General features: G+C 40.4%; 4 protein-coding genes across 8 annotated transcripts; 2 read left to right on the top strand and 2 right to left on the bottom strand.

The window, feature by feature from the left end:
- The first annotated feature begins 1,886 nt into the window (after positions 1-1,886).
- On the top strand, positions 1,887-5,946 carry LOC115754259 (probable protein S-acyltransferase 15). 3 transcript variants are annotated; one of them, XM_048278412.1, is made up of 7 exons: positions 1,887-2,266; positions 4,093-4,185; positions 4,305-4,406; positions 4,512-4,583; positions 5,134-5,241; positions 5,321-5,416; positions 5,538-5,946. In XM_048278412.1, the coding sequence occupies exons 1-7, from the start codon at positions 1,994-1,996 to the stop codon at positions 5,640-5,642; spliced, it is 849 nt and encodes a 282-aa protein (XP_048134369.1). In that variant the 5' UTR covers positions 1,887-1,993; the 3' UTR covers positions 5,643-5,946. The 3 variants fall into 3 exon arrangements, with proteins under 3 accessions (XP_048134369.1, XP_048134370.1, XP_030549088.1); XM_030693228.2 differs by having other exon boundaries at positions 1,891-2,266; positions 5,143-5,241; XM_048278413.1 differs by lacking the exon at positions 4,512-4,583 and having other exon boundaries at positions 1,890-2,266; positions 5,143-5,241.
- A 1,451-nt stretch (positions 5,947-7,397) lies between these two features.
- LOC115753245 (ABC transporter G family member 24-like) lies at positions 7,398-14,589 on the top strand (the record flags this gene model as incomplete). Its single annotated transcript, XM_030691782.2, has 14 exons — positions 7,398-7,885; positions 8,305-8,381; positions 8,625-8,897; positions 9,326-9,389; positions 9,479-9,625; positions 9,798-9,832; positions 9,962-10,035; positions 10,306-11,210; positions 11,604-11,900; positions 12,119-12,610; positions 12,906-13,054; positions 13,242-13,531; positions 13,655-13,785; positions 14,018-14,589. Coding segments are annotated over 14 exons (3,579 nt in total), but the record flags the coding sequence as incomplete, so codon positions are not given.
- Positions 14,590-15,003: 414 nt separating this feature from the next.
- On the bottom strand, positions 15,004-20,595 carry LOC115753270 (ATPase GET3B). 2 transcript variants are annotated; one of them, XM_030691816.2, is made up of 12 exons: positions 20,272-20,595; positions 18,944-19,155; positions 18,785-18,847; positions 18,573-18,683; positions 18,212-18,286; positions 18,043-18,111; positions 17,908-17,973; positions 17,387-17,464; positions 17,206-17,304; positions 16,900-17,034; positions 16,642-16,785; positions 15,004-15,434 (listed from the first exon to the last, which is right to left on the bottom strand). In XM_030691816.2, exons 1-11 carry the CDS (start codon positions 20,450-20,452, stop codon positions 16,648-16,650), a joined length of 1,227 nt encoding a protein of 408 aa, XP_030547676.2. In that variant the 5' UTR covers positions 20,453-20,595; the 3' UTR covers positions 15,004-15,434; positions 16,642-16,647. The 2 variants fall into 2 exon arrangements, 1 of the variants encoding a protein (XP_030547676.2); XR_004016850.2 differs by lacking the exon at positions 15,004-15,434 and adding an exon at positions 15,699-15,765 and having other exon boundaries at positions 16,574-16,785.
- Positions 20,596-21,449: 854 nt separating this feature from the next.
- LOC115753300 (DNL-type zinc finger protein) lies at positions 21,450-23,707 on the bottom strand. Of its 2 annotated transcripts, XM_048279559.1 has the most exons (3): positions 23,480-23,707; positions 21,852-22,338; positions 21,450-21,604 (listed from the first exon to the last, which is right to left on the bottom strand). In XM_048279559.1, exons 1-2 carry the CDS (start codon positions 23,565-23,567, stop codon positions 21,866-21,868), a joined length of 561 nt encoding a protein of 186 aa, XP_048135516.1. In that variant the 5' UTR covers positions 23,568-23,707; the 3' UTR covers positions 21,450-21,604; positions 21,852-21,865. The 2 variants fall into 2 exon arrangements, with proteins under 2 accessions (XP_048135516.1, XP_030547717.1); XM_030691857.2 differs by lacking the exon at positions 21,450-21,604 and having other exon boundaries at positions 21,821-22,338; positions 23,480-23,706.
- Positions 23,708-24,050: the final 343 nt, after the last annotated feature.

Below are 24,050 nucleotides of genomic sequence, written 5' to 3'. Positions count from 1 at the left end.
GTGCTTAATACATGTCGCGTCTCATAGACAAGCGTGGCTACATCGTCGGCGACTCGGTCAAAGACGTCAGATGTGTCGTCGCTTTACGGCACCCCTAAACCCTCGAGGTGTTCGAGATTTACTAGCTTGCGATCGCCATAATATCCCGGAATCTGTACCCTAGCTTTGGCTCAATGACGAAGAAGCCCCCCTTTCTTTTCCTTTTTCACGTTGATGTATGCCATTTATGACAAAAGATCGAAGGCCCCCATCTGCAATTTATGTTGTCCTTTTCCCTCCCCTCCCCTCCCTTTTATGATCCTACGCTCCCTCGCTCGTACAATGCTTTAACTTTTTCTCTTCAGAGGAGAAAAAAGAGGAGAGAAAATTGAGATGGGAATTGATACGTTTCCATGCAAATCCTCCGCCTTTTGTACATTTACGACTTGGATAAAGTGATAATTACCGGGGGAGGTTCGATCAATCGATCAAAGGATGGGTCCGCACGACAAGAGCAATGATGCACGGTGCGGACGGACGTACGAGGTCGAATGATACGGCCCCACCCATAGATCTCCCCCCATATCTCACCGGCTTATTCGAGAACGATGCCCCCCAAAATAGAATGATGAACCTTTTGCGTGTATTAATTCGGACCACACGAGGACGTCCACCGGGAGACTATCGTTCTGCCATTTTTTTTTTTCGGTTGATCGATTGATCCTAGTTTAAAGGGAAAATTTCGAAGTGTCCACATTTTCTTAAAAGAGGGTTCAAAATGAATATTATTTCGGATAAAGTCTTGAAGTGACAATGACAATTCAAATAAAAGCCCCAAGTGGCAACGATAATTTCAAATAAGAGCATGAAGATTTGGCTAGCCAACGAGGCTAAACCTTTCTTTGACACTAATATAGTCATTTCAAGCCTTCTTTGAAATAATTTTCACTTTCGATCTTCTTTTGAGAAAATGAAGTGATTGCGAGCCCTTACATGGAATTTTCTCTAATTTAAATGCAATAGAGGACTTCTGTTTAGATGTGATCCAAGGGACTTCTTCGTAGGATCAAGTGCATACTTGATTCCATGAGGCCACCGAACAACTAAATCGACTCTGTTAGCAAGGCCTTTTCTTTTGCAAGACTTAGCTTCATGGCTCTACCATGGCTTTGGGAAAGGTCGGTTTTCTAGGAAGCTGAAAGCGACCTCCAGTTCTAGTACCTCCTCAAAGATAATGTATAGAGGTTCTAACTGACTGTCTAAGGAGACATTTTGATTTCAAAGGCCTTTGGTACAGTTTAATCGGATCTCTCATGGTGGTATACCGGCCGCCTGTTCTGGAACTTCCCGTCTAAAGCATATAGATCCGTAAAGCCGTGACAATAGGGGCATGGGAAAGGAGAGGTCGCCCATCGTAATGAAGAAAAATAGAGTGCGAAAGTATTATACCACTCACGTTTTCTCTTTCTACCGGAATTATTGCTTGAAAGAACTAACCCAAAGAGGAACTTCCTTTTTCGAAGAGATCAGGACAGGTGGCTCTTCCATGTGGGGTTAGACAAACATATGGAGGCCCAGTCCAACTCATAAATCATAGACTAACCAAAGAGAGTACATGGAAATATGGGACGCATGTCTAGTTCTCATCGGAAAAGAATCGGCTAAGACAGAAGGGAGGAGTTGTAAGAGTAACCTAACTAGGAGTCATAAGATTGGGTTCTTCTGAAACCGTACAAATTGTGCGTGCGCCTCCTCACATCTCTAACTTTAAAGCCACGCGAGGCGAGTCCTCTCACCCGATGCAAGAACGACGAGCCAACCAGTAGCCCAAAGCCCATCTCAAATACCAAAGGCCATGTCCATGCTCAAGAAGAACGGCCTTTAGCCCAAGCAAACGGCCTTTTCAGCTTCTCTGCTCACCCGCCTGATCAAACAGCTCGCTTCCTTCTGTTGCAAAATAAAATCGAATTTCTTCGACTCGAGCTCATCTTCTGACAAACATCGTTTTCACGGGATGAAGTGGGAGAGACTCCTCTCGATTCCGATATTAGCTGTGTTTCTTCTGATGGGTTTCGTTTATTACACCACCTTGTTCGTTTCCATTGAAGATTGGGTCGGTTTACAGAGCTCGGGTGGATCGTTCCACGCCTTGGCCTTCACTTTCTTGGCTTCCTACAGTCTTTTCTCGTTCTTCGTCTGCGTGCTCACTGACCCGGGACACGTTCCTTCTTCTTATGTCCCCGATGTTGAAGATAGGGAGCTCTCGGATCAAGAATTCAGGAGAAATGTGAGTTCTGTTGTGTTCGCGAGTGTATCCATTTTACAAGTTAATTCGAATGCTTACGTTGTCATTACTATGGGTGTATCTTGTTCGGTTTCAGTGAGGTAATTGGTTGAGCAGATTAGCTTTTTGACTTATGCGTCCTGCATATGAAACTGAGGTTTGGGTTATATGCCTGTAGAGCTCATTGTATTAGGCCTTGTTTTGCTTTTCTCCTGTATTGATTCTCGTAAACTCTCTAGAAGAATTTTGCTCTGTGCGTTCCTTATTTTTACGGCATCTTGAAGGCCTTGCTTTTTAGCTTGATCATTTGCATGTTTGTGTAATCTTTCTAGAGAGATAGTGATCGAAAACTGATAGAAGGTCAATCTGTTTTACCCATCGGTATGACAATTTTCCTTGTTCATCGAGTCCAAGATTGTGTACATAGTCTCATGTGTAATCTTTCCTTGTTCATGCACTTTATGTACAGATATAAGTGTGTGGATATGTACGTTGGCTTGAACATACATAACGTATATATGTATATAGATGTGCCTACGAGTTTCGTATCAAGCTTATACTAGGTTAACAAATGTTAGAGTAATTGAATATTATACCACGTCTTTATCTAACAGCTTAATATTTAGAACAGTTGATTGTAGTTCCACAAAATACTAAGCATGAGGAGGAGTGTTAGAGTAATTAAATATTAAATCACGCATTTATCTAACAGCTCAAGAACAGTTCTCTTGCTCTGATATCATGTGAAATTTTGTTGGGATCACTAAAAACTGTTTTAAAAGTTTAAGCCCTTAGATGTAGAGGAAGGCAAATAGGGGCCTGGTAAGATTTGAACTTAGGACCTCTTTTTCTAATATCATGTGAGATTTTGTTGAGATCACTACCAACTGTTTTAAAAACTTAAGCTGTTAGATGAAGACGTGATTTAATATTCAATTACTCTAACAACAAACATGCATGGATGACGCAAAATTTACTTTTGAAGTTCTAATGTAGATAAAGTATCTAGTTTTGTCTCTTTGATATCTCATGAAGCAGCTGGATGGAGGTTCTCCAACCGGTCTCATTCGAGTGGAGTGGATTCTGAAATAAATTCCTGAGCCTTTTTGGTTCTGCATTTTCATTAACTTTATAGGCATTGGTATCTCGCCTGCAAAAAGTAAAATTAGGGTAGTGGTTTTTTCCCCTCTATTTGTATTATTAGTGCCTATAGTTTCGATCACTCAAAACTTAAGATTATCCATGAAAGAAATTATTAAAGTAGGGTTATAACTTTGTATCAGTCATAGAGTGTTAGTCTGCTTAGCATGATATATGGCCTCTATATCCTCCCCTTCTGGTGTAGCGGTGGGTAAAGCTTGATGTGTCAATGCCCTGAGTGGGAGGGTAATTAATCTAGAGTTGTCATGATATTTGCATATTGGGGCTTCCCCTTCAGAGCCACTTGGTATAGGGAATATGTCCTCTTAATTTCTTTACTAATGATGTCTTCTCTATACTTCTGAAAAGAGGATAATGGGATGATGGGTTTTGAGTCCAAAAAGAATTTGTAATGGTTTATCTGTAGAAAAGATGCGTCATGACTTTCTTTGTCATACATGAGCTCGTGTGGCAGTTTACGGGGACGTTTTCTGGGGCACATTGAAGTCAGCACAGTTGATAGATGATAAAGCATATCCCTATTTCCATCAGCTCAACCCTTGTGGATATTTTTGCGAGATACTGTATCTGTCATGGGAAGAAAATGTCAATTTGCCTATTGATCTATTTAGCAGCACAATTTTTTACCCGCGATACTAAATTGTTGAAAGTTGATCAAATACTAACAGGTTACGCATCAAAGGAAATGTGAGATTTGCTCTACATACAAGCCTCGAAGATGTCATCATTGCCGAACCTGCAGAAGGTGTGTGTTGAGGATGGTAAGAGTGGATTATGTAATTTCTTCTGAAAAATCAGTGACATTCAAAAAATTTCTACAGATTTTATGTTATATGATATTTGTAAATTTTCGTTCCTTGAAACGTATCCTTGTTTGCAGGATCATCACTGTCGATGGATAAACAACTGTGTTGGTTACTGGAACTACAAGGCCTTTTTTATACTTGTCTTAGTTGCAACTGTCGCAAGCATCTATTCAACGGTATATTCTGCTTCACGTGTTTATGGGACCATCTAAGTAGGCCTCCTCAATCACTGATGCAAATAAGCTTCCCGAAATTCTCATTCACACGTTCTGTTTGCTTAGATCCTCTTTATAGCATGTGCTCGCCAAAAGGACTGGGAAGTTTGGGGACAATCTCACTTCAAGGCTCTTTATGTAAGTTAGAAGCTATCTGCAAAGTGTCGTTTCATGGTTATGCGTTGAGAGTAATAGTATTAACGAGTTCATCATGATAGATCCTTGTTTCATCAGTGGAGTTCACATTCATCTACCTGATGCATTTATCTTGCTGTTGACGAGGTATACGTGGAATTTTAGGTATAGCTGTATAGATCTCTTTTCTCGATTGAAAAACTATTAGGTCCTTTTCCTAACATGGTTTATGTATCCGCTGCAACTACAAGGATTCGAGCTGCTTTCAATAGATTAAAAGAAGTACCCTTACTATGTTCTCTTCTATAAGGACTCGAATTTACTTTTCTTGAAACTGTCTCAGTGAGATAAACCATGTTGTATTGTGTGCACTGTGACCATAGTGACTTTCTTTGGTGCTTGATAGAAATTTTTTTCTTATCGTTGTATGGATTTCATTCTATGGTGCTCCGTGCTCTTTCTGTGTGCATTGGGACCCCCATCATAGTTTGTGCTTTGCAAGATTCTTCTTGTGCTGGATGAGGATTTTTGCGAATTTAAGGAGAAATTATACTTTTCTCAGGTGACATGTGGAATATCTGTGCTTGGCCTGAGTATAACACTGGGTTCTTTGTTGTGCTGGCATATATACCTCATGGCCAATAACATGACAACCATAGAGGTACTTGTTTAACTTTTAGCATACAATGTAGAGAGTTATGTTCTTCTGCCAATTAATTTTAGAATGGACACTTGATCAGTATTATGAAGCAGTACGAGCACGATGGCTGGCAAGGAAATCTGGGCAGAGCTATCGTCATCCGTTCAACCTTGGTGTTTACAGAAACGTGACATCGGTACTCTCTCTCTCTCTCCCCCCTGCCTCATTGTTTAATGATTGTTTATATTTGTGTCAATCTGATCAAGATTCAATAAATGGATTGAGTGTGATCAAGGAGCTCTTCTCGCTTGTTTTAGGTCCTTGGCCCAAACATGCTAAAGTGGTTACTCCCAACAGCAGTAAGCCATTTAAAGGACGGTATTAGTTTCCGCATTGCACATGATACAAGGCAGACAGCATGAAACAAGATTATCGGGCAACCTACTCAATTGTTCTTCACTTCTGGACTTGGAACATCGTCCAAGAATCGTGGCGGAAAGTGGAGTTCCATGACCTATCAAGCCTATCTACTCGGACGAAAGACTTGCGATTTTAGAACATTGGTAGACTCGCGGAATGACAATTCTTTACTGTGTAACGTGGTCGAAACATGACGCGTGCTGTTGCAGGTATAGCTGCTGTCGATATTCTTTACTTGTACATCGGCCTTTTTTATTTTTTAATCATGTGTTCACGCTTCATTATCTAATGCGAGGAATTTCATGATAGGCGTAAGATACGGGATACTTTTGGTACGGATTTTGTTAACGATAGCCCTCGGGGCATTGGTTAAGCATACCAGAGAAAAGTTGCGATTTCCAGCGCACTGATTTCACAATACATTGGAATAGCTAATGCATGAAAATCACCTTCACAAATGCCTCTAGGCACTCCCTTACCAAATTCCGTTTTGCCGCGACACATCGCCATATGCAAAGCCTTGAGATTTCTTGTATCTTATATTGCATGATAGAGGATAACTCTGGGGATACAAATGCATCTGTCCAAGCAGAAGTGCCAAACTGCAATAAGTGAGACTTTTCTTCTTGATGGGGATGTGGGCTCATTCAACTCCGTGAACTGTGGACAAGGTCATGTGCCGGAAACACTGGAAATAGTCTGGCCACCTAATTGTCGAACGAAATCCTTCTGCATATTCGCGGCACAAGCACAAACCGTCTCCGTACGTCGGCTTCCGCCTGTAGCGTGTCCTGTCGGGCTGTCGCTGTTAAGGGGCGCGATTCATACATCATGACCAATTTGCTGCTCGTTTCTCTACGATCTAAAGCGTGAAGCCCTGTAAAATTTGTGAGACTTTGAAAGAATCTCACTACCCCTTTTTCGACGTTCCTTTCGTTTGTTATATTGATATGAAGTGTAGTTTTATAGGTGAAAGATGATTGCATGCGTTGAGCAAGTCAAAAGGCAAAGATAAGGAGAAGTCCTATGGACACTGGCGTAATCAATGTCAGTAAAGATTACCCCCAAAGCATTGTTTAACGCAAGTCAATCGGTCGTCGCGTTCTATGTTTTAGGTTTAATTATCGCTCGATTGCTTTTGTTGGGGATCTCTGGTTGTACGGGAGGTTTTGCTCGGTTTACCAAGTCATTTATGAATTTGAAACCCACCTCTTTGTAGTACTCTTTCTTATACGAAATCACCAACTCGACTTTCGTAAGTTGTACGTTAAGGAGTCACTACTATTCATGGGCGGCATTATTCTAGTGATTTCCCTATCCTTCTCATATAAAATCGGTATAATTGAATTAATTCATCAACGTCGGTTCCATAGATCTTACGATTTTCTAGTCACGTTTATAATCTTATTGAGGTTGTCAAATATCGGAGGTGAGAAAATCGGAACGTAATATCACGAAATTTCAAGTTTTCGGTCAATTCAATTCGGTCAAATTACGAATTGTTTTCTATGACGGGTTTGAAATAATTACTTGTGGCATGCAAACAATATGTATGATTGTTGTATTGGTTCAAAAATATTTGTTCCTCGAAAGTATGCTGGAGAAAACAAATGACTAGACACACCAAATGAGGATGATGCCATGATGGTCCGCAACAAAAAGATATGCCCGAATGCCGGCAAATGGTCCTACTAGCTGTTGCGACGTGGTCTTAATCCTACCTACTGAATCCCACTAATCCACCTTGACTGTCTCTCTCTGCCCCTGGTTTTCTTCTTCCTCTGGAGTTTGACGTCCATAAACTCCACACGGAAGCCCAAGCCAACTCGCGAACGTGTTCAGACAAGGACAAATCTTCTGCTTCCTCTGCAGGAACCCATCTCTTTCAAGACCAGTTCTCGCGACCCCATATAGCCCAATGCGCTAAATCTCGCACCATCTCATTTACCTTTGCCCAGCACTGCTTCTTGATCTCGAGATTAGTACTCCCACCCACGACCCCCAGAAGAAAGATGAGCTCGGAGAAGCTCGGAATCGTGGAGTCTGCGTCGTTTCTCTTAGTGGGTGTTCTTGTTTTGAGCTGTGTGCGATTTGTGCAGTGTCAAGATTTGAGTGACTACGACCAAATTGACAACCCTGCTGTTCTGCCCCTCATTACTCAACTCGTTTATGCCCGAATCTCAAATGTCACCACCGGTCTTCAGTATGAGATCAATAACCGGTCCAGCTTCTGCATTAAGAATCCGTCAGTACTCTCTTCCTCGCTCGCTCTTCTTGCTGTTTGTCAAATGAGGGTTGTGAGAAATGTAGAAAAGTCAAATTTGTGTTCTTTTCTGGTTTAAGATTTCTATGGAGAAGTTACAACTGTGATTTTGCGTGTGCTTTTTCTGAGCAAATTAGGACTTTTGACAATTCTTGAGTGTGCTTTATTACGCTGCGTCATGGACTTTGTTACTTCAATTTAGGTGAACTGTTCTTAGATAAGTATGTTTAGCTGGGTGAAAAATATTTGATTGTTCAAAATGCAATTGCAGAAGTTCTGATGTTGATTTATCAAAGTGTTAGGACGGTTTGTTTTCATTTTCTTTCTTAGCAAAATTATCTTTCTTGGAATAATTGGGTAGTCTTGTAACCGTTTAACATTGGGATGCTTCCATATTTCAGGTCAGATGATTGGAACAGAGCTTTCAATTTTTCATCTAATTTGGACTTCTTGTCCTCTTGCATTAAGCAAACTAGAGGTATAATTCCGTTTACTTTACCCTAGAGAACTTGGCAAGTCTAATGTCTCTTGTTTTTTATGATTCTTAATATAGAACACCTTTTGCTATTAAGTTGAGTTTGATTGCCATAATAACTGAGGTTTTCTAGTTTCAATGACAGATCTTCCACTTTAGTTGCTGGATCCAAGAATCTACTGACATTTTCCTGTCAACAAATTTTTTTTTTCTCACATGACATGATGCTCCCACTTGATGCTATAGGAGATATCTCCCGCCGTTTGTGTACAGCAGCAGAACTGAAGTTCTACTTCGACTACCTATTTCAAACTTCAGTGAGCAGTAATTATCTGAAGCCTAACAAAAATTGTAATCTCACCACCTGGATTTCTGGTTGTGAGCCTGGATGGGCTTGCAGTGTTGGTGCAAATCAATCAGTTGATCTGAAAAATGCACAAGAAATCCCCACAAGAACCGATAGTTGTCAGGCCTGCTGTGAGGGATTCTTCTGTCCTCATGGTCTTACATGCATGATCCGTAAGTATCCGGTGCCTATCAGAATCTTTTGCAAATTTTACCATCATTACATGGAATTCTAGTTGTCTGGCCTCTCGCTTTTGCCTGAGTGACTTTTCATGTAGTTTCTCCTTATGTTATTGAAATAGGATAGTATGACGTTGGCCTCTCATCTTATTTTATTTCCCACAGGAAGCATATGCATAGAATTGACTATAGTACAAACCCGTAACCCGTAACGTTTGTAGGTTTGAGCTTCTTAACAATTCTGGAAGCCAGCAGATAGAAATACACTATTGATTCCTTATTCTTCTGTTGAACATGAAATTAGTTAGCTTCTCGTTTATGATACGATTTAAATTTATTCATGACTAGTTTGGTTGTACAAATTCAGCGATCGAAAAGTATTTTTCTCTCACTTATAAGCTCATCTTTATTGACTCTTACAGCCTGTCCACTTGGAGCTTACTGCCCACTCGCAACACTCAATACATTGACTGGCATATGTGAACCGTAAGCTCAGCCTAGTTAGCAGCATTTCTCATTTTTATCTTTATGTTGCCCAAAGTGCCAATAGAACTTTATGCTGCTATAATTTGCAGCTATACCTACCAACTGCCCCCAGGGAGGCCAAATCATACCTGTGGAGGAGCAAATATTTGGGCCGATGTTGAAAGGAGCAGGGAGATTTTCTGTTCATCGGGATCATACTGTCCAACTATGGTGGAAGAAGTCACATGTCGTAGTGGGTATTTAATTTTATTCCAGTGCTTATTTTCATTTTCAGGATTACCTCCACAATGCGCTCCACCTTCAATTGGATGTGAATCTGATTCATCTGTATTTTCGTTTACTAATATCAATCTCCCATCCAAGATATGGCCTATTTCTTATTTTCTTTCATTTTCCAAATTACTGCAGACACTATTGCCGGCTGGGATCTACATCAGAGCAACGTAAGTTCTTAATGGAACTGAATTGATTGATGGAAATTAAGCTTTCGAAATTTAATATTCAGCATTTGGGACTTCAATTTTGTTGTGTTGTGGGTTTACACACTTCTTGATAACTGTATTCTTTTGCAGCTTGCTACAAGATGGTTTCTTGTGATTCGAACACCGTAAATCAAAACATTCGTGCTTATGGCATTATGCTTATTGTAAGTTTCTATACACATCTTGAGCATCTCTTTAGTATCTCCTTTTCTCAAATTTTAGATAATGTCAGATGTACGATCATAATGTCTTCTCTTTTGTGGAATGTGTCATCTTGAATGTCATCTCAAACATTTTCTGACCATTCACTTTTGCAATCTCCAGATCTTTCACTTTTGCTGGATGTTAGTTTTGTGGTTTTGTATTTTATTCTTTCAAGACAATATTTACATCCAACAATTTAGGAGTTGAAGTTTCTGGCTATGCTCATGCAGGCTGCTTTGAGTACTTTCCTACTCATCATCTACAATTGTTCCGACCAATTACTCACTACTAGAGCGAGGAGACTAGCCAAATCCAGGGAAGCAGCTGCAAGAAGTGCAAGAGAGACTGCCAAAGCACGTCAGAGATGGAAAGCAGCAAAAGATGCTGCAAAGAAGCACGCGAGTGAGTTGCAATCTCATTTATCACAGACATTTTCCGGGAGAACGGACGCCGAGCGATTCCAAATTTTAAATCAGGATAGTCCCGATGAAGCTTATGATTTTTCGCCAGCTGATCATGCAAGGAATTCAACTCTGCCATCAAATCAAAGAAAGAGGGAGAATATCGAACTCATGCAGACAACGCATGAGATTGAAGAAGATAGTTCTCACAATCTTGAACACTCCGATCCCGGTAGCGTGGATAAGAATAAAAAAGGGAATATAAAGGAAGTCAAAGATATGCATACTCATACCCAAATTTTTAAGTATGCATATTCTCAACTTGAGAAAGAGAGAGCTCAGGAGCAGCAGAACAAAGATCTTACCTTTTCTGGAGTAATTTCGATGGCCACTAATTCCGAAATTGGGAAAAGGCTACTTATTGAAGTATCGTTTAAGGACCTAACTCTCACTTTGAAAGGCAAAAAGAAGCATCTTTTAAGATGTGTTACTGGAACATTAAGGCCTGGGCGCATTGCGGCAGTCATGGGTCCATCAGGGGCTGGGAAAACATCATTCCTATTGGCACTGGCTGGAAAAGCTATTGGTTGTTCAACGACTGGTGTAATCCTGATCAACGGGAAGAAAGAATCAATCCACTCATACAAGAAAATTACCGGTTTTGTGCCACAAGACGACATTGTCCATGGAAACTTGACTGTGGAAGAGAATCTCTGGTTTAGTGCAAAATGCAGGTATGATTCAGTTGATTCGCTACAATTTTCTCCAAAAAAATGCGTCCAACGTACATTATGGTAACACATGCTTGTAAATGTTTGCTAGAAATTACATTATATTGGTTCTTGGGTCCCAATTTGAGTTTTAGCTTGGACTAAGAACATACTCTTCATACCTCATCATGCATCTCTTATTTTAAAAAAAAAACGCAAAGAAATCTTGTTAAATTTTATTGCGTTTCTTATACTAGGCTTATGCAGAGAATTGTTGGTGGAAAATGTCCATGTTCCGAAATGTGAACATGATCTTTTATACCACTTTGCTGCATCTATCCTTAATTTTATGCTAAGCTGTGGTGGCAACAATCTTCAACTGGTAGTTCTTTCAATATTTTCATGTAAAACCTGAAGACTTCCTGCCAAGATGCCAAAGGCGGATAAAGTGCTCGTTGTTGAGAGAGTTATTGAGTCCTTGGGGTTGCATTCAGTGCGAGATTCGCTGGTTGGAACAGTCGAGAAGCGAGGGATCTCTGGAGGCCAGAGAAAGAGAGTAAATGTTGGCTTAGAAATGGTGATGGAACCTTCACTTTTAATTCTAGATGAACCAACATCTGGTCTTGACAGTGCATCCTCACAGCTGCTCCTGAGAGCACTTCGACACGAAGCACTGGAAGGGGTTAACATCTGCATGGTGGTTCATCAACCGAGGCAAGTTTCTGTGAGAATCATCAAATTATCATGCATAACCATTTTCATGAAGATCTACGATTTCCAGCGTTCATAAGGATACATATTGAAGCTGCAACTATCATTACGAATGTTCTAGTAAAAAAAGTCTCAATTCTAGGTGCCTTGTTCTTGTGTTGTTTTATACAAAAAGAAAAAAAAGATTGTTACTGGTAACTGGACAACATTTTTCGGTGCAGCTACTCACTGTTCAGGATGTTTGATGATTTGATACTGCTGGCAAAAGGGGGCCTAATCGTCTATCATGGTCCAGCAAAGAAAGTTGAGGCATACTTTGCAGGAATTGGCATAAATGTGCCAGAGCGAGTGAACCCTCCAGATCACTTTATTGACATTTTAGAGGGCATTGTGACTCCAAGCACAAGCTCCGGCGTGAATTATAAAGACCTTCCTATCAGGTGGATGATTCACAATGGGTATCCGATACCTCCAGATATGAAGGAGGATGCGGGAGCCATTTTGACCAGTGGAGGCGCGGGTATAGTTGTTGGACTTAATGCCCCTAGAGTTGGAACCGAGGAGCAATCTTTTGCCGGTGAAATATGGCAAGATGTGAGGAGCAATGTTGAGAGGCAGCGGGATAAGATACGACTCAATTTCTTGAGGTCCAGGGACTTATCCCATCGGAAAACTGCAGGCGTAATCTCGCAGTACAGATACTTTCTTGGGAGGTGAGAACTATTAATCGGCAGAAAAAGTTCTGGTCCTATGATTCTTCTATACGGGTCAAAAGGATGAACTTATATGAGTTAGAATGTGTTGTGAACGCGGAGCTTCTGCTTGCTTAGTTCAAGATGGCTTTACTAAACAAAGAACCCAAATCAAATTGATTTTGTTTTACTTTCTATTCAAGGCTTGTCAGGGAAATCACGTGTCTTTTCATAATCATCCACTTATTTGTCTCGTGGAAAGCTTGTACAATAGGTGAGAAGTTTTTCTCATTTCTACGTTGTTGACAATTTCCAGGGTTGGTAAACAGAGATTACGTGATGCTAGAATACAAGCAGCAGACTATCTAATCTTATTACTCGCTGGAGCCTGCTTAGGAACACTTACTAATGCGGGTGATGAATCATTTGGAGCTGCTGGTTATACTTACACCATAATTGCCGTCTGTAAGTTGGAAGTTTCCCGACCATTCATTACATGTCTTATCTTTATTTGACTTTGTTAATATTGACCCCATGACTCTACCTTCCCCAACATTCGTGATGTTCCTTATGTAAGCTCTTGTTCGTACACGTTCTATCGTATTTTTCTGCATTGTGTTTGTGACTAAAGGTAACTGTTTTTTGTCTTCAGCCCTTCTGTGCAAAATCTCGGCTTTGAGGTCATTTTCTCTAGATAAATTGCAGCACTGGAGAGAAAGTTCTTCTGGGATGAGCAGCTTGGCTTATTTTCTTGCAAAAGACACAATGGACCACTTCAATACAGTGATCAAACCAGTGGTGTATTTATCGACATTCTATTTCTTCACCAATCCGAGATCTTCCTTTGCTGACAATTATAGTGTTCTTCTGTGCCTTGTATACTGCGTGACTGGTATCGCCTATGCCTTGGCCATCTTCTTTGAAGCCAGCACTGCCCAGTTGGTAAGTAATATTCAGAATGTTTGTATTTTGTTTTTATTATTTTCAGTAATGAGAAGCTCTATAATGTATGCCAATAATGCCTGCTTTACTTCTAATTGTCACGCATGCTCTTGATGATTACAGTGGTCAGTTCTTCTTCCTGTGATTTTGACTCTCATTGCAACACGGAATGGTGGTGGTATTTCGAAAATCTTATCCGACTTTTGCTACCCTAAGTGGGCTCTGCAAGCATTTGTGATTGCAAATGCCGAAAGGTAATGGTTAACTCATCCACTGTTCATTTATCCTTTAACATAGACGTATACTATCCTCACAAATTATTTCAAGGTCCAACAATGTGGAGAGACCATTAGATCTTACTCAGTGGTAGCCAACATCCTCACAAATTGGTTTAGACGTTGAAGTGATCATGTTATGGAAAACCATACAGAGAAATGTTAGTTTTCCAGAGAAATGTTAATCGTATTGCTTATTTTTCCGCTGCAGATACTACGGAGTTTGGCTTATTACTCGGTGTGGTGCGCTTTTCAGAAGTGGTTACGATCTTAATAATTGGGGTACATGTATATTTATCCTCGTCTTCATTGGCGTACTTGGCCGTGCCATAGCCTTCTTCGGCATGTTGATTTTCCAAAGGAAGTAAGTTCAAGCAGTGATAACCTCCCCATCATCATATCTCTGTGCACAGAAGCATTCGCAGCTTTGAGCAGTTTTAATCGGGCAAAATATTTGGAAATGTGCAACCCTTCGGAGAGGAGGGTTTCTCTGGATCATTATTAGCTTTCTCGGAATTGCTTCATCTCTTTCTACACGGAGTATATGAGGTCGGCCATCCTCGGCGAAATTGGTCCATCCACATTCTTTATCTGATTTGGGGAGAGTTACTGCTCAACCATTCTGTACTCGAAATCCTAGGGAAATTGTTCTGGTACAAGTACATACCATACATACCCATTTGATATTCTATAGAATGTTGGCTAGTGCAATGGAGTCGCAACATCTTAGCAACATCTTACTATTGCATTCATTTTGGAAAAAATTCAAGCTTCTTTGGCATCAGAAATATCTGGCCTAAGGAACAACAAATATTCAATCTTCGATTTAACAACGTTTATGCGTGATTAAACATGCAATCTCAGTCAGGAAAAATAGATGGCATCCATTGATGTTTAGCTGAAGTAAAGAATTTGACTTTGAAGAATGCATAGCTAGCTAATTGTCACGAACCCATTTAATTTATAAGAAGAAAGATAACAATGAAACATATGGAGCTCTTCAGGCAACTATTTATAATCTAAGAAATTCAAGTTCAAGAGTGGTACTGCTATAATAGTACCAAAGTTGGCAGTGTAAAGCAGAGTTAGCTGTTCTTTTCTCGTTTTTCTTCCATTTTCTATCTCACGGTTCATACTTCAACACATTGAAGTATATATTCCACCAGCAAAAAACCAATCTTCACACAGAATCATGCATTCGCAGCATGAAATTTCTATCAATGATGGCGTTTAAAGTGTTTCCTGTATGTAACCAAAAAAAAAAAAGTGTTTCCTGTACAGTGGTGTCCTCTTCCCTTGACCTTTTTGGGTACAAAAACCAATCACATACAGTAAAACAAGAAGTGAACTACTTGAGTCACACATTGTATACATCAAAGCCAATAAACAACAAGAGAAATCCTCGCTGCACAATCCTCGAGACTATGCCTTGCGATAGCTCGAACTTACTATGTGAAAGGGCTCCAACTTATGATCATGCCAATTGGTTATGAAGTTTCGGTCATTTGGAGCAAGAAAGCTGAACCGCTAAGGCAAAAGTAGGCCCCGTAACCAAAACGTCTCCGGCAGTCTTCCGAGACTTGGCCTCTGCTCTTGCGGCATGACATGGCATGACATGGCATCTGAATCTGAATGTGGAAATCAAACAGAAAAGACGGCCTCTGCTAATCAGGCATATATCAGACTTAAAAAACGAGGAAGCATATTAAAGTCAAAGCAATGGTCTCAACATCTAGATACATGAAACTAGGCCCTCTCAATACTTAAAAAAAAATAAAATACTAGATTCTAAGTCGAATGATCCTCAAACGACCAAACGTAAGAAACTTTAAACACGGTACCAAGACCACAGAAAGATTCCTGACCACAAAAGGAGTCCATTCCTTTCTTTCGCTACAGCACCAGATAAAATCAGTCACATATTACCTTAAAAGCTTAAAAAATTTCCTTATTTTACATTTTTGAGGGATAAATACACCATGAGTGCCATAACTTTTTTTTCGTTCACTTGAGTGCCATATCGAACAAAATCATTCACTTAAGTGTCATTTCCAGCAAATCGTCTTACGTGGACTTATTATTATTATTTTATTTATTTTTCAGTGACACGTGGATTTTTTTAATATTTTATTGATTTTTTTATTTTGATATGTCTGAAAAAAAAAATTTGAATTTCCCCATGGCCGGCCAGCTCGGGGGGGGTGCCGTCTTGTCCTCGATAGGGGGGGGCCAAGATGGCTTGGGGGCAGCTGGTGATGCCAACGGCCCTCTCCAAGTCCGGGTGAGGGCTGCCTCGCCCATGGCCAGCGGGACCTCAAGGGCCCTTGCCTAGATTTGCGAGGGCCTTTTTCGCCCTCGCCAGCGGCGGCCGGGGCCGCGACGACCGTCGCCCAAGGCCGTCGCGCCCCCCCCGGCCGAGGGCGAGGCGGCCCTCCCCCCTGAGCTGGCTGGCCGTGGATGGCGAGGGCCCTCACGGTGACCCTCGCCGGCCAAGGAAAAAATAAAAAAAAAACCCAAAAAAATTCAAAATAACTAAAAAATAAAATAAAAATCCACGTGTATATTGAAAAATTCAAAAAATTGGTCCGGCAATGCCACGTCAAATTTCTGGCGTCCACGTAGGATTTCCGGCGAGGCAAATCAGCGATGACATTTAAATGATCGTTTTTTCAAAATTATGGCACTCAAGTGAGCGAAAAAAAAAGTTATGGCATTCAAGTGAACGCCGTACAAAAGTTATGGCACACTGCGGTACACTTATCCCCATTTCTGGTCTTGAGAACTAAAGCTGGTATGAAGAAAGTAGAATCCAAGAAGAAGAGGGCCTACAATTACGTATAGTCATTTCCAAATGATATCACCCATAAATTTAAGAGCCGGTACACCTCTTATCTCTACATCAACAAGAGGTGCCTGAATTAGATTCAAGCCAGAGAGTTCTGGATCATTTTGGATCATATCAAGAGCTCGCATCTGATCCTGAAATATTCAAGGAAGTGTTAGTCAGCATCTAAGCATAACTTTGATAACCGCACAAGTAATAACACAGCAACTAAGAACAAATCATTTCCTGGAATTTAGGAAATGGGTTACCTTCCTTTTCATTGCGCAAAACTTGCAATCCGAGGCAGATGGAGGTAGAATCTGATTAACAATCAGCCTCTTGACCGGAACATTTTCTTTCTTCAGAGATGCACGCAACCGGGAAGACTCGCTAATTGCCATCACCTACAAAGAAAGAACCAAGAGATGTATGACCAAACTTCACCCACTACGTTAGATATGGATAAGCCAGAGAACGGCAATTAAATAACTGATCTAATTAGCCTTTTTTTTTTTTTTTTTCTCTTTATAGCAATTGAATTATACAGGTAGGGTAGACTTCTTAGAGCTCATTACCGTTGGTATTGTTACTATCACAAATTCTGTCGAATCAGTGTCACGGAAAAGCTCACGCACTTTCACCATTCTTTCCCTTAGACGCTCCAACTTGTTAGCCTGCATAACAAGGTATAACTATCAATCATTCTGATTAAAATATCAAGACAAATAGTCCCAAATTAAGTATCTCCTCACTTACGGCATCCTCCTGCTTATTTTCTTCTTGGCCAAAAACAGATTTGATGGCAGAGGTAGCTGATGAAATTTTTTGCTTGAGCTGTAACAGAAGATATACAAAAATTTGAGAAGGGACCCAATGAAACATAGATTGAGTCCTATCGGCTTTATAGAGCCCAATAGTCGATCTCTTCATTTTTAATGCAGAGTTGTTCCTATACTTAGTGAACCATAATAACTGTGAATAACAAATTTATGTAAGTAATATCACAGAGTCAGGGGAAGAGTTGTCATCAAGAAGGAACAACCAAAGTATTTGGCGTAAGCCATCTAATTCACTGCAACCTCTTCAAGAGAGCTACTTGCCAAGATACATGAACACACTTATTTGTTGTTCTTAGGTTTTTTTTTTTTTTGGTTGAGTTGTTCTTAGTTTGATTGCAAGGACTTTCGCATCCTTTTTTTTTTCATTTGACCAAAATGAATCTGATTCAAATTGAATCGCCAAGGAGCTGGCAGCCATTCACAAATTCAAACTCTTACATTCAATATCTTGCCTATTGATGCATCCAGAAAGTCAGGCAAAGACAACAGCCGCAGAGTATGACCCTGTTGAAAAACTGCCAATAAGATAATAGATCCAGTGATTGACAAACATTGGCTGTTCAATTTCCTTACCGTGGGTGCAGTATCAAATATGATTCGTGTAAACATGCTATATTCTGGTGATTCAAGGAATTGCATCACCTGGAACATTTTAAATTTCAAAATCATTAAACATGTGATGGATATAATATCGATATTACTAAGCTATAGTGCAAGGAACTTCCGAAAGAGGAAATAAAACCTTTGAAATTGCAATTCCTTCATCCAGTCCAGGTGGTGGTGTATCAAGCAGCTCTCCCAGCTTAAGCTCACCAAGCTTGAAAAAGGTCAACAGGGCCTCATTATAGTTACACAATCATACAATTTCCAGGGGATTGATTTTCTATTGGTCTTTTTGTCAAAAAGAAGCTCCAAACACAAATGATAAAGTAACTTATATTCAAATATCACAAATATTAAGAAGCAACAATTTTTTCAAAATATAGCAGAAGGCTTCTACACAAAGGAACAATTAACCATAGTCTTGTATCAACTTGAACTCAAATGGAAAAACAAGTGAAGTGGTTTTTGTTGGGCTAACCATACAGAAAATATATCCTTACCTGTTCTACTAGCATTCCGAGGCCCATTCCATCCATGAAATCTTTAACCCCAGTTCCACCATTTGTCTGACTTGCACTACGGAACTCTTCCCTAGCTTTTTCAGGATTTATCTGCATTAACAAATGAACTTTAATAGAACACCAGATTATCTCTAAGGACACACAACATGTACCAACAGATATTCCAACAATCATATGCTGTTGCTACATACCTCAAGAGCAAAAAGTGGATAATCAGGTCCTTCAACACGTACTAGCACACCCCCTGTTAAATCCTACATATTGCAAACAGATAGAAATGCAGTATCAGCTACTAGCACAATTGGGCAAAGTAGCAGCAAAGAAACTAAGAAAGTACCGATAGGATGAACCTGCGCGAACGAATCACTCAAAGAGTGGGCTGGATCAGTCGACACAACAAGAGTGGGGTGTCCATTGTTAGCAAACTTTACAGCAAGTGATGCAGCACAGCTCGTCTTACCAACACCTCCTTTCCCACCGAGCAGGTAATACTTGCGCTGAGTCCCCGAAACCATCTCATCAAAGACTGCAACACCTTCTGCAGGGGCTGCCACTGCCCTCACTGAATAAAGATACAAAAGACAAAATGGAAGAGCATCAATGTAGAGAAAATGCCTCTCCCTATGGACATGAGAGATTACAAGAATTATTTGTATCAGACACCATCGAGAGAGTGTCTGATCTTCCTAAATATTATCCCCGATCAAGCAAAGACGGATTCTATTCTCCTTCTTCGCTAGGTCTGAACCCAATCTGACATTCAACTAAAGTTGAAAATTGATGCCATCCAGACATTCAGTAAGAAGTGCTCAAGGACTTCAGAGGAAGAACAGAATTAAGAAAAAATAGTATTTCAAATTTTCTTCCTCTTTTAGTTCAATCTTCAGTGTACCACTTCAGGTGTTCATAGACTATACTACTTGTGTGGAAGTATAGGTTCGATTAATATTTGTTTCTCCGGAGTAAACTTCATCTAACTGTGTAACTCGTGAAAATATAAAAGAATTACCAGTCATTTTACACGTTCATTAGGAGTATGCAGATTCACATACCCAAACACCTGTTGATCACATTCTCATGCATTATGTTAGTGGAATTAATCATCCATGCATTCGAGGAAATTCTACTATACAATTGGTACCAGTTCATTATCACACTGAAAGATTCTTGCACAGACGCACAACAAGTTGTATGCCAATAAAGACAGTTCTTTCAGTGGGGACACCAACTTCCATTGAGTACGCGTTTGATACATACGGCATTAGTTAAGAAGAAAAGGGAAAATCCAAAGCTAAGTTCATCCCTACTTTTGGCCAAATAAAGTAAAGGGAATTCTTTAGCTCATTAATTTGATTAACGAAAGAAATATCCAGCTCGTCAATCTTCTAATTTCTTGTTTAATGCAAGCCAAACCTCCACAGTGTTTACTTATGAGCAAGTACAGCAACCAATACACCTGAAAACCGTCTACTCCACACAACTATCGAAAAATCCAAACTTTGCAGATTAAAATTCCAGGAACACAACCAGTTCTTACGATAAGCCACCTAAACACAGAAGCGGAAGGTTCTTTTAGCTAAAATAGGGGAAATTAACAATTAGGAACCACTTAGATGAAAAACTTGATTCAGCGCAACCGCTTTCGAGCATTCAGCGAAGTGGGCACTGATTGAATTACCTCGAAAAGAACTCCTCCGAGTCTTTCTAGCGATGGAAAGTGAGACGAACTTGTTGCGAAAAGGATTCGTCGGTCTCAGTGTTTTGGGAAGATGAGAAAGCGGATTAATGGGTTCAATGGAGGTGGTGGGTTTGCGAAAAGTAGGTGAAGAAATGGAGGGCATACATGGAGCTGTCGCCATATCGTCCCTTCTTCTTTCTCTTGTGCGAAGGAGCGAGGCACAGTGTGTCTCGTCCGAGAGAGTCCTTCGGCTTCAGGACCATGCGTGCGTTTCTCTTTCTAGTAAGCCCCGGAAAGGGACGAGGACAGATTGTGCACGGTGGAAAGATTAGAAAAAAACAAAAAAGTTTTCTTGCTCTGACAGATTTTCATGTACAGTGGCTACTTATTATCACTACAAATGTTTTCATTGATGCTAATACTCGAATACAAAATGTTCTTTCATTAGAATTAACATTTATACTTATTTTCGAAGTCAAAAATCATTTCTTTTATTTGATTTCTATTATATCAACTAAATCTTTCGTTTTCTTTTCTTTGACGAATAATTTGTAAATAAATCAATTGAGTTCAATGTCATTCCTAATTATTCCATCTTTTTCCCTTTTCAATTTGCACAATTCAGATCTAACAGTGAAAATTGATAGAAGTTTTGTTAAAATATAAGTGCTTATTTTCCATATTAACTCGAGGAAATACGCATGGGTGCTTTTTTCATATTGCCCTTAAGAGTATTGTAAGAGTGTTCAAGAAATTTAGACATTTAGAAGCTCAAAGGCTCGCCCGATCATCACGGCCATTTCCTTGATCCATCGGATGCACCCCACATTGGAAAATGCATCATATGATCATCGCATAATCCAGACGCACACATTAATTGCTCTCACGCTCCTCATTCCCAGAACTAAATCAAGAAACAACGAATCAAAGGAAAAAAACTACTATTCTCATAAATCCCGAAAATAAAGAGGCTTTAGTAATTCACTTTACAACCGAAGCAACGCCAACAAGTAGAGATCAAGGTTCAAATTTTTCTAAAGGAAACAGTTGATTCACGCGAGCAACATTCAGAAGCATTCCAGACGCACACATTAATTGCTCTCGCGGCTCTCTCATTCCCAGGAACTGATGAATCAATGAATCACATAGCGAATTGAGAGTTTAAAGAGTAAGGGTGGTAATGACAAAGCTACTGTTCTCATAATATCCGCGAAAATTCACTGAAGAGGCTTCAGTAATTCTACCTTACAACCTGAAGCAACTGCCAACAAGTGAGAAGATCAAGGTTCAAATTTTTTCTAAAGGGAAAACATGTGTGATTCACACGAGCAACATTCAGAAGCATTCTCCAGACCAAATTAATTGCTTACTTATTCCAGAACTAATGAATCAATGAATACATAGCGAATTGAGAGTTTAGAGAGTAAGGTGGTAATGACAAAGCTACTGTTCTCATAATATCCAAAATTCACTGAAGAGGCTTCAGTAATTCTACCTACAACCGAAGCAACTGCCAACAAGTGAGAAGATCAAGGTTCGAATTTTTTCTAAAGGGAAAACATGTGATTCACATGAGCAACATTCAGAAGCATTCTCAATTTCTGGTTCCAGCTAAATCCTCCAAAGTCAAATTCAAGGTATCAACAGAGCCTTTCTTGATTTCCTCTCCTCGAGCAGCCAACAGATCCTCTACACTCCCAGGCTCTCCGAACCACCCAAGCCGGTCTGCTATCAGGTGTAGATTATTGCAGCCGCTGCATCTAACCACGACTACGCCTTTCTCATATGATTCACGACAAGCCGTCTTCACCGATCTTGTCTCGCAGACCTTGCAAGTAAAGACCAGGGCAAGATCATGCCTTGAAGAAGTTTTCAAGTTGGAAACGACGGAGTACTTGCCTTCGGAATTGTCATTGCTCTCCTGCTCCTGTTTGTCGGTATTCCTTTTGCCCCTGACTTGTTTTTTCCAGTCCACAATGGCCTCTGCTTGAGTCTTCAAGCTTCTTTCAAAAAGATTGTGTCTACTGAATAATGTACTTGCAGAAGGAAGCATATGTTGCGAGGCTTCTGCAATGGGAAAGTGGTGTAAGTAGCAGCAACAGCAGAAGTTAAAAAGAGCATCAACACATGATGCTCTGCATTCAAGGATGATGTGAACGACATAAGTATAGTGCGCGAGAGCTTGCAGATGCAGATTGATTGGGCATGCATTGAAAAATGTCGGGCAATGGAGACTGAAACTGGGTGGTGGCTGGCTGGCTGGCCAAAGGTTATGAAGATCGATTGGAAGGAGTAAATTTTCCTCTACATGTCCTGGTTCGTACATCCATCGCAATCTGCGACTACTTAAGAGTGATATATCCATTCGATTCCCAAAGTAATCAAATCATTCGACACCTCCCATTTCTGCAGGTTACCAGGCCCAAATCTTTAATGTGGTATCTGTAGCAGCATCTCATTCTACTGGCTTGCATCAAGTAAGGGTAAGACATGTCCAGTCAATACGGCTTACTCAACAAGCGGGTAGTCAACTAGGCCTCTAATCTGAGTGGACATAATCCTTCCGTGAAGTGCTATGTCTGTCTTGCTTTCGATCCCAATCCAAAATTACCTAGGCCGGCAATCCTACTGTCAAGGCAACTCCTGTTTCAAAAAGAGGGATTCTTCTCAATGTTCCTAACTCCTACAAAATTCAAACAAACAAAACAAAACAAAACTATTCAAAATAACAGGAAGGGCTTCCCAGCCAATGTTCATGGGGGCACCACTGCTGCTTCGTTTTCCCTAGAAAATTTCGCAATTCCCTGTCCTAAAGGTAATCATAGGAGAGCTCAATGCGACCATCCTCTGGACAAGGTAATCGGGGCCCCTGTAAACCTCTCACCACCCTTCAGCTGAACATGATCAAAATAAGCACCGGAAACGACTCTCATCTAAAGCTCCAGCTGAACATGACCCTTCAGTTCCAAGGAAGAGATCTAAACACAGAACCAGAGAGCGGGGATAAAAGCGACAGACTTCAATGAACAAAGCCCATCATTTCGATTAAAAAAAAAAGAGTTAAAAGCCCATCGAAACAAAACGCACGCGTCCAAATCGTCAAGGAGAGAGAAGGAATCGATGCTCGACGGGCATTGGTGCGATTAGGGTTTGCTCTTTCCGTTCCGTGTCCACGAACGACGCATAGAGCGAGAGAGGAGAGACCAACCAGTGGGAGGAAGATTCCGGGCACGATTAGAGGCGAACAGAGAGAGGATTCGCCTCTGCAACATCTTCCCGACACCAGCGGCCGCCATGGGGATCGTTCTCTTCAGCCGATTGAAGGTGGGAAATCGGTGGGGGACAACCCAGTCCTGGTCGAGTCGGCGCCGCTTGTGGTGATTGCTGCACGAGCCGGATAAAACCTCAAATTTTCAACTCTTTATCGAAGGGCTTTCGTGAACGACAAGTTAGTTATTTTTAATATTAATGAAAGAGGGCGTGCTTTATTATTAAGTGCATTTATGGACGTGAAAATGATTTTTTTTCCTTTTTTTTCGTAATAGTTAATTTTTTATGGATTGACTTGTCGGGCAGTTTCTTTCATTGGATCAAAATACAATTTTTTTCCCGGGATATGTTGACAAAAAATTTGAAGATTTTTGTTATGAAAAGTGTAATTGATTCTTAAAATTTATAAAATGTGTAATTGAATTTTAAAACTTGTTAGATTTATTGTGACATGAATTTCTTTTTAATATTTTCTCTCATAACAACGACGACGTGGCTAAAACGACGTC

Source organism: Rhodamnia argentea, chromosome 5 (assembly GCF_020921035.1).
Source record: "Rhodamnia argentea isolate NSW1041297 chromosome 5, ASM2092103v1, whole genome shotgun sequence".
NCBI lineage: Eukaryota > Viridiplantae > Streptophyta > Magnoliopsida > Myrtales > Myrtaceae > Rhodamnia > Rhodamnia argentea.
The sequence above is the reverse complement of the archived record's forward strand: the minus strand, read 5'-3'. Positions and strand labels throughout refer to the sequence as shown.

Excerpts from the sequence above, each read along its gene's own strand:
- LOC115754259 (XM_048278412.1), top strand. The coding sequence starts at position 1,994 with ATGAAGTGGGAGAGACTCCTCTCGATTCCGATATTAGCTGTGTTTCTT. Across the intron at positions 4,584-5,133 it reads CTCACTTCAAGGCTCTTTAT|TTTTCTCAGGTGACATGTGG; the intron begins GTAAGTTAGAAG and ends GAGAAATTATAC. Across the intron at positions 5,242-5,320 it reads ATAACATGACAACCATAGAG|TATTATGAAGCAGTACGAGC; the intron begins GTACTTGTTTAA and ends ACACTTGATCAG.
- LOC115753270 (XM_030691816.2), bottom strand. The coding sequence starts at position 20,452 with ATGGCGACAGCTCCATGTATGCCCTCCATTTCTTCACCTACTTTTCGC. Across the intron at positions 18,848-18,943 it reads TGAGTGATTCGTTCGCGCAG|GATTTAACAGGGGGTGTGCT; the intron begins GTTCATCCTATC and ends TGCAATATGTAG. Across the intron at positions 17,465-17,907 it reads CAATAGGCAAGATATTGAAT|CTCAAGCAAAAAATTTCATC; the intron begins GTAAGAGTTTGA and ends CTTCTGTTACAG.
- LOC115753300 (XM_048279559.1), bottom strand. The coding sequence starts at position 23,567 with ATGGCGGCCGCTGGTGTCGGGAAGATGTTGCAGAGGCGAATCCTCTCT. Across the intron at positions 22,339-23,479 it reads CCGGAATCTTCCTCCCACTG|AAGCCTCGCAACATATGCTT; the intron begins GTTGGTCTCTCC and ends TTCCCATTGCAG.